Source organism: Echinops telfairi, unplaced genomic scaffold, assembly GCF_000313985.2.
Source record: "Echinops telfairi isolate 266 unplaced genomic scaffold, ASM31398v2 ScPeMD7_7475;HRSCAF=8513, whole genome shotgun sequence".
In the NCBI taxonomy this organism is placed as follows: Eukaryota; Metazoa; Chordata; class Mammalia; order Afrosoricida; family Tenrecidae; genus Echinops; species Echinops telfairi.
The window spans coordinates 4624851-4633238 of record NW_022111379.1 but is presented as its reverse complement, the minus strand read 5'-3'; the positions used below and the strand labels follow the sequence as shown (position 1 = coordinate 4633238).

Sequence of the window (8388 nt, the reverse complement as noted above, 5' to 3'; positions counted from 1 at the left end):
AATGTAGCCTCTGACTCCGTACAGTAGAAATCACTCTCGGATTACTCAGTGAGGTAAGCACAGGCTTACTTGTGCTTCCTGGCCAACCTATAGTGAATTTCCTCCCACAGGTCAGCATTGCAGGGGGCGGACAAATCTGCAACTGTGCACCATCAGCCAGCCTGTGCTTTCCTACCTGCAGGTCACTGGCCTGGCCTGGGGAGGAAATGCAACGTCTTACTTCACTTCTATAGACAAGCTGGACCTACCACTCAAACATTTTCTTGAATACATTTAATTTAGTGATAATTCTGAAACGAGCTTCACAAGTACGACCTGAGACTTTCGGGAAAGGGAGAGATAGCCTTCTTACAATCTGCTAGTATTTATAAAGTAAATATTTCAGGTTTTGTTCCCTCGTCAAAGTATATGAATTCAATCCACTCAGTATCGTTTCTTTATAAAAACTCAGATGCTGATGTGCTAACCTGAGAGCCTTCGAGTAATTTTTCTGCTGCACTTCTAAAATGATTTGGTTTCAGTAAAAAGATTGCCAGTAAACCCTCTTCAATGTCCCCGAGCCAAATGAGTTACTACCCCAGTAGCCAGCAGACCCCCCCCAAGCAAGCACGCCTGTGTAGTTTCAGTCTGTAAAGCTCCGTGAGAGGAGGGAATTTACTCGTGTTGATTAGAAAGACCAGTCACCGTCACGTGTTCCCGCAGAAACGTTTGAGGTACAGAGCCTGCCATCAAGCGCTGAAGTGACTCGGGAGACTCTGTTGCATGTTAAACAATGGTTAAATTCACCACCAGCCCTGAATGATCGGAATTCAGGCCACGCTTACAGTTCAAAATGATACAAGCAGAAAATTCTACAACACATAATTACTATAAGATTAATTTGTTTAAAAAAAACTAAATGAATTATGTTAAGATTTTACTAAAAGTAAATTCACACAATTAACTTGGTCCATGTGTTCCGGAAACGGTAATCCTTAAGAATCAAAGTATCCAGGTGGATTTGTTTGAACACCCTTGAATGAGGCCGAGCCCTTAGGAGTTTGGATAAAGCAATTAAAATGGAAATTCAAAGCAACTTCTGGACATTTAACCCTGCAATTGGCATGGACTCTTAAAAAAAAAGGAAAGGGTAAGGGAATCATTTTATACCAGCGATTACAGAGACATCATGATAAAATGCAACCTGTGCATCTCAATCGGGGGGCAATTGTGGAGTGTATATTAAAAGGAGCCCTGGGGGTGCCATGGCTAAAGCACCAAGCTACCAACCAAAAAATCAGCGGTTCAAGCCCACCACCAGCTCAGCAGGAGAAAGATGCTGCAGTCCGCTTCCATGAAGATTTACAGTCTGAGAAATCCTACAGTCCACTTCTACTACGTCCTACAGAGAAGCTATGAATTGGTATGGGCAGTGGGTACGTTAAAGGAAACTAATGAATGCCAGCTGTGTCATATGGAACGAGATGGTAGTAAGGAAGTTAGGGTTGTGTGCTACAATGTCATTGCCAAAGGCCTGAGAATACTGATCACATAGCCGCTGACAAATCTAGGAACTTGGCTGCTGTTGCTGTGTCTTTCAACTTTGGGTTTTAAATTTTCCAAAACAAAAGACTGGGGGAAAGCACTCTAAAAAAAAGTAAGGAAAGTTCAAAAACAGCAAAATACTTCATTTGGAGAAAAATCAGCCCATGTACATCAAGTCCTCTCAGAGATGCCCTCCTGTCTGCAGACCCGCAGGCTGCACGGTCTCCTGCAGCGCTGGCTGATGGGTTGGGACCACTGACCTTTCTGCTCCCACCGGGGCTCCTAATGTGGAGGAAAGGAGCCACGACAAAAGTTCCACCTGCAAACCGTACTTGGATTTTGAGTCGCTGGTTTTGTGTGCTACAGAATAGCTTGTACAAACAAAAATCACCGAAAAGAATACAAAACAAGCAAAAACAGATGACTTTGGCTGTGTCCACGTGAGCTAAGCTCTGAATGCAAAATGCATTCTGTTGCCAAAAACACTATGCTTTTTCAGATGAAGAGCCAGGCCTCAATTTCAGGGGGACTGGATTCTTTCAAATGAGCTCGTTTATTTTGGAGACCACCAATGAACCAAGTTACTTAAAAACAAAACAACACAGCAAGATAGATCGTATCTACTGCTTCAATACTGTAAAGGAATGCTGGCACTAACCCTGCAGCACGGATCCTCTTCTAGTTCTATCTGACTTCTGAATGTGGGAACCACCTCCCTGCCTTCAGTCCAGCACATCCCCCGCCTTCTGTCTGACACCACACAGGTTTTACTTTGTTCTGGCTCTTGCTGCCTACGCCTTGCAATAGATGTGACACTGACAGGTGTGTTGTACGGAGGAATTTTCTGCTCCCATTCCGAGACACAGGAAGCTACAGAAATGCTGCTGCAAGAGTTAGAGCGCCTATGGAGCTGTGGCTGGCTCATGAGTTGCTGGCCGTTGGAAATCTGAGCAAGATAGTTACTAGAAAGCTAAAAAAAGTGGAGAGAGATTAATAAACAAGGCTGAGACAATGAGAAACAAGCATCACTTTTCTCTGTTAGCATACCAAGATTTAACCATCTAAAATTGATACTAAACGGGGACAAGCAACAGAAGGGAGGGAGGGGAAGGAGACAGCGGTTGTTATTGGCTATGAAAATAGTAATTTATAATTTATCAAGGGGTCGCGAAGGGAGTGAGGGGGGAGGGGAAAAATAACTGATAACAAGGGCTCAAATAGAAACTAAATGTTTAGAAAATAACGATGACAACATATGCACAAAAATGCATGATACAACTGATGCATGGATTCTTATAGGAGCTGTAAGAGCCACCAATAAAATGATCGTTGAAAAAAATAAAAATTGATACTAAAATCGCTACATGTGTGAGAAATTTTTAAATATTTAATAAAAGGTTAAAGACATAAAATGAGAAAGGTACTTCTCATCAAAACATATGTTCCTGCATAGGGTATAAACTCACAGGGACTGGCGGTGAGGCAGCTCTGGGAGCCACTTTTTCTCGGTCTCGATCCCGAGAGGGTCTCTCTGGCTTCTCTGGTTTGGGATCCGTAACAATGGCCTTCAGCTGTTTCAGTTTCTCATCTTTGACCCAGAGTTTATTCTGCATCTCCAGCTGTTTGGCGGCTACGCGCCGCTCCTGCAGATCATCAGTGCCAAGTTACACACTACTTCACAGCACCGCCAGCAGGTGCCCGACTGCCCCACCCCTTCTGCACTCACGCATTCTTTCTCCCACTTCATGGTGGTCTCCGTCACCATGCCTTGCAACCTGGCCTCCAGTCTCCGTTTGTCAGAAAACTGTCGCTGCAGTTTCTGGTTCTGGGTTTCGAGTTCCTGCTGCAGATGGCGCTTGTCTTCTTCATAAATGGTCGTCGTTTTCTCCAAGATCTCAATCTGAGAAGGGAGACCACGACACATTTTCCACAGCTAGCAAATAGGGACCTTCTCAATTTGTTTATATGTGCAGTTATGGGAGAAAAAACAGAAACACAGAGCCCTGCAAGGGAAGTACTTTTCCTCTAATATTCCACCAGAATTTCCACTTCCATTCCTAGAAATAAGAACCCAATAAACAACTTCCTCACTGGAAGACCGAGTTATACTTGGCTTTCCTCAACAGTGGTTCTCAATCTGTCGAAAAACCCTTTCACAGGGGTGGCCTGATTCATAACAGTAGCAACATTTCAGTTCTGAAATAGCAACGAAAATAATTTTATGGGGGAGGGGGTCACCACATGAGGAACTGTATGAAAGGGTCGCGGCATGAGGAAGGTTGAGAACCACTGCTCTGAAATGAAGGCTTAGGATTTTAATTTTACAGACTACTTTCAGAATCAACACTGCAGTTAGCTTCTCTTTGGCAATGGATGACGCTGCGCAGTGGCAGCCCCCACTCGTCACCCTCCATCGGTGGGCTCTCAACCTGATTTGTAAGGGAAGCTTGGATCTGATCAGCATTTTGCTAGTATCTCTCACACCCAAGATACTAACGGCCGGCACTGCCTGGCTCCTTCAGCCATCATTTACTTCTCGCGCATTGAGGAACCCTACCTGTCACCAGAAAGCCACTGTGATTACAGGTCCTCTCCAGGCAGACCTAGAGAGAGGTCAGAGAGCATCCCCTCCACTTGCTAACGTCCGACTTGTGAAATTAGAGAAGATATTGTCTGGTTTCTCCCTTTTGTGCTCTGCACTCCCAGCCCTGTTTCTTTGAAATGGGATGAAGCCTGGGAAATAACCATGTGATAACGTACAGCAAGCAGCAGATACTGGCCATAGAGCAGGGACAGCGAAACCCAAGTCCAGAGTTAAGTGGCAGCACATACACCCACTATAATCACAACCCCAAAGCAAACCTTATATTCTAGAGTTTTGTTCTTCTTCTCCAGCCGCTCTAATTCCAATTTCTGTCCTGAGATCACCTTATCTCTGTCACTTAGCTTTCCTTGAATGTAGCTTTCTTTGTTTAAAACGGCATTGTCGAATTCTTGTAACCAAGCTTTGAAAGTGGTAGCTGAAACGAAAGCACACAGACCCAGTGGGACTCCAGAACCAAAATCGGCAACACGCCCGTCCTTTATTGGCAGACACTGCATAAATTATCATGGCGACCCAGTGTCAAAGTAGGCCTGCAGGTCGTAGGGATGGAGCTGTGACGTATGCACTGGGCTCCTAACCAGGAGGTCAGCAATTCAAACCCACTGGCAGCTCCTGTAAAGATGTGCAGTCACGGAATCTCAGAAGGACCCCTGAACTCTGCCCGTGGGGCTGGTGTGAGCTGGAGTGGACTCCGCGGCAGTGAATTTGGTTTGGGTAGTTTTATAGAAGTAGATCGCCAAGCCTTGGTTCTGAAGCATGTCTGGGTAAATGCAAGCCTTTAAAGCAGTGGTTCTCAACCTGGGGGTCCAATGACCCTTTCACAGAGGTTACCCGATTCATAACACTAGCAAAATTACAGTTTTGAAGTAGCAACGAAAATTTTATAGTTGGGGAGGGGGGCGGTCACCACAACATCACGGAGTGTATTAAAGGTTGAGGAAGGTTGAGAACCACTGCTTTCAAGTTTTTGTTCCCAGCTGGGTGCTAATCCATTGCACCCCCTAGGGAAGGGAGTTACAAGTAGGAAAGGTGCAAACGCCATCCCACGGGGTGGGCCTGCAGTTAGAAGAGGAAGCTGTGTGAAGCCAAGGTCGTACAGAGGACTCCGCTACAGGATGGGCGCAAACTACCAGTTTTGCTGTGAGCAGTCAAATGTACACTGTTGGGGTACTTGATGGCGTCACCCAAGTCAGAACTGACTCAGGAACAACAGCTTTGGTTTGGGGCATATAAAACATACTATTTAGCAAATCAACAATTGAAAATCTGTCTATAATCAGAAAACAAATTTGACAGGAAATCTGGAGTTTGATTCTCAAGTCTACATGAGATGGTTTTGCTTATTGGGGGGCAGAAAAGGAGTGGTGTTAAGAACCACAGCTTTCCTTTACAATCCCTTTGAACCCAGCGCCTCCAGGCGAATGATCAGCCACGGCCAACAAATGTGCAAGTAGTGCAGGACAGGGGTCAGGCCAGAGCCGAAATCCTCGCCATACCACTTAGCAATCATGTAACTCTGGGAAAATTAGTTAAGTTTTCTGAGCATATTTCATTTAAAAATGATAATTTAAATACCACCTCCCTTCACACCTTATTAATAAAAGAGTGCTTTCACTGAGCACAATATACCAGCTGATACTGTACTTGCAGTAGGAAAAATAAAGAACAGAGAGGCAGTAAGTCATTTGCCCGATAGGTATGTACTCCTGTATATAATTATAGTCTCCGAAACCCACAGGGGCAGTTCTACTCTGCTCTGGAGCGCCACTAGGAGGTGACATCAATTTAACATCATTGAGTTTGGTTTTTATGTCAAGCGCCTTGCAGATATAGAAGCCGAAAAGTCAAACCCAATCAACTGCCATTAAGTCAGTTCTGCCTCATAGTGACCCTCCCTGTAGGACAGAGCAGAAACGCTCTTTGGGTTTCTGAGCCTAAATCTTTACAGAAGCAGATTACCTCATCTTTCTCTAGCACGAGGGGCTGGTGGGTTTGAACTGCTGACTTTACAGTTAGCAGCACACTGCTTAACCCACTATGCCACCAGGACTCCACATATATCAATAGTAGGAACTAAAACCAAGCAGCTTGGGTGGCTTTTCTTGTTTTACCTGCCAGGAATATAAGAACTGTGAGAAATGGCTCCTTGTCAGTCTAATGGCGCAAGGCCTTGAACACTGTCGTGTACAGTGACAAAAACCAAGGGAAGTTCCTTGCACTTGCAGGGGAATGGACTGCACCGGCTTTGCCCTTACACTTACACTGTCTGTTGAACTCGTTGATCATTGCTTGCCGCAGCTGATGTCGCTTCTCCAAGGCTTCAATCAGCCTGGGGAGGGTCTGCTCGTCGTTGACATCCAGGATCTCGCAGGATGGCAGGGGTGGGAAACTCTGGAAAACCACATCCATCACCATGGGCTCTGCAGTGGGGTAAGAAGTCTGAGTCACACACACCGTGGGAGAGGAGCTCGCTGAAACAGCCGGACAGAGTCATTACGCCTCCGTTCAGTTAGCACGCAGGCCAGAGAAAAGTAGGTAGCCAGAAAAGCCTTTTATACTTGGGTTCACATTTTCTGTGCTTTGTTCTCAAAAGGATAGAAGCCAATGGCTCTCAAGTGGAAAAGGATTTTTTTTAAAAACTAGAGGCCATTACAAGGCAAATTATATTAATATCCCATCATACCATCTCCAATCGGACCTCCACGAGCCTGGTTTCTGAATCGCCTCCCAGGAGTTAAACCACAGATTGCCTTGTCCACTGGTCTTGCTACTTCAACTTCTTGGGTCATTTCTGCAAATCTCATGACTTGCTAAGATACAAAACAAATGACGTTAAAAATAAAATAAGCATACCCAAATCCTTCTTCCGAGCTCATTAGTTAAAAGCAATATGGTTTGGTTGTTAGTATGTAATTTCAAAAGATGTTATTTTTCATATCCAAATAATTAGCAATTTCCTACAGAGGCGTGGATAATATATAGGACAAATAAATTCAACTGACCAAGCTTTCTTCATAATCTTCAGCCTTTGGATTCACACACACAATCATGCGTACTTTTCCCTCCCCGTCAAAGTAGTTCTTGAACAGATGGGTCAACTTGGAATCTCGATATGGAACCATCTAGAAAGACAATCAAATCCAAACACATGGCGGCCAGTGCAGACAAATGAAAGCACACGAACAATGAGCAGACTGTTCTCTACCTTGTTAGTTCCATACATTTGATTCTCTCTGAGGACCTCCATGCACGTTCTCAGCGTCATGAGTGACTGGTTAATGTTACCTGACAGAAAAAGAAAAAAACATTGGAAAACAATGAACTATTATCTGTTTGCCTATAAGCCTATACTTCATAAACCTATGACACGGACTCAAACACCAGATTTTAAATGCTTATCTTAAAAAATTGGCATCCATACATGGCCCAGCTCTTTCAAAGCAGCATTTCAGGAAAAGTAATTTTTATGAGATCTTATCAAATTACCCTAATTCTCTACTAAATGAAATATTGTACTGAATAACCACTTAAGATTTCTCCCCAAGTCTGTATTCTGAGAGGGCATGAAAACTGATATTAAAATATTGTCCTAAGGTATGACCACTTCACGCTAGAGCTGGCCCTGAGAAACTCTGAAAGAGAGTCCGCAGAGCGTACCGCCTAACCTCAGCAGGTTCACGGCTGATTCTCACAGCCAGCAGTCTCAGGCACCCGTTCCCTCTGTTCCCTGTACAAATGAACAAGGATTCCTTAGACTCTTACTTCCGAACACTCGTTTGGGTCACTGAGTAAAGGCCAGTCTGACAGATCTATCCAACCTGCACAGGCACCTAATATACTTAAAAATGTGTTCATTTGGCAGGAAGTCAGCTAACCTCACCATATTTCCATCTCTGGCCACTCCCCAGAAAATCAAAACTCCTCTGCGCTCCCTGTACTCCTTTCATAGTTCATGGTTTCTCTTCCTTGACCCTAACTCCCACTGCTGCTGTGCCTCTCAGTGAGCTCTGTTCCTGTCTCCTATTTCTCCACACCTCCAGCTTCTCCAGGAACCGTCTGTTCACTTCCCTGCCCCCTTCAACATCGGGGTGTCAACCCAGAGTCCATCCTGCTCACAGTGAACTCCAAGGAGCCTACATACTTGCGTGAGATAGAAATCACATGTCTACTCAAAAAATCTTACCATAGTGAATGATGGGGGGAGTGCGGAGTGGAGATCCAAAGCCCATTAGTAGGCCACTGGAGATCCCCTTGCAGAG

The 8388-nt window shown here is 44.7% G+C and overlaps 1 protein-coding gene across 1 annotated transcript in view; it reads right to left on the bottom strand.

The window, feature by feature from the left end:
* Nucleotides 1-8388, bottom strand: part of KIF23 (kinesin family member 23) — a 28820-nt gene that overhangs the window by 5016 nt on the left and 15416 nt on the right. Inside the window, exons 8-15 of the mRNA XM_045285852.1 lie at nucleotides 7335-7414; nucleotides 7132-7251; nucleotides 6813-6939; nucleotides 6391-6549; nucleotides 4387-4544; nucleotides 3251-3424; nucleotides 2991-3167; nucleotides 2183-2494 (exon numbers count right to left, since the gene is read on the bottom strand). Coding sequence (XP_045141787.1) covers nucleotides 2183-2494; nucleotides 2991-3167; nucleotides 3251-3424; nucleotides 4387-4544; nucleotides 6391-6549; nucleotides 6813-6939; nucleotides 7132-7251; nucleotides 7335-7414 — 1307 coding nt within the window. The remainder of the gene's footprint in view (nucleotides 1-2182; nucleotides 2495-2990; nucleotides 3168-3250; nucleotides 3425-4386; nucleotides 4545-6390; nucleotides 6550-6812; nucleotides 6940-7131; nucleotides 7252-7334; nucleotides 7415-8388) is intronic.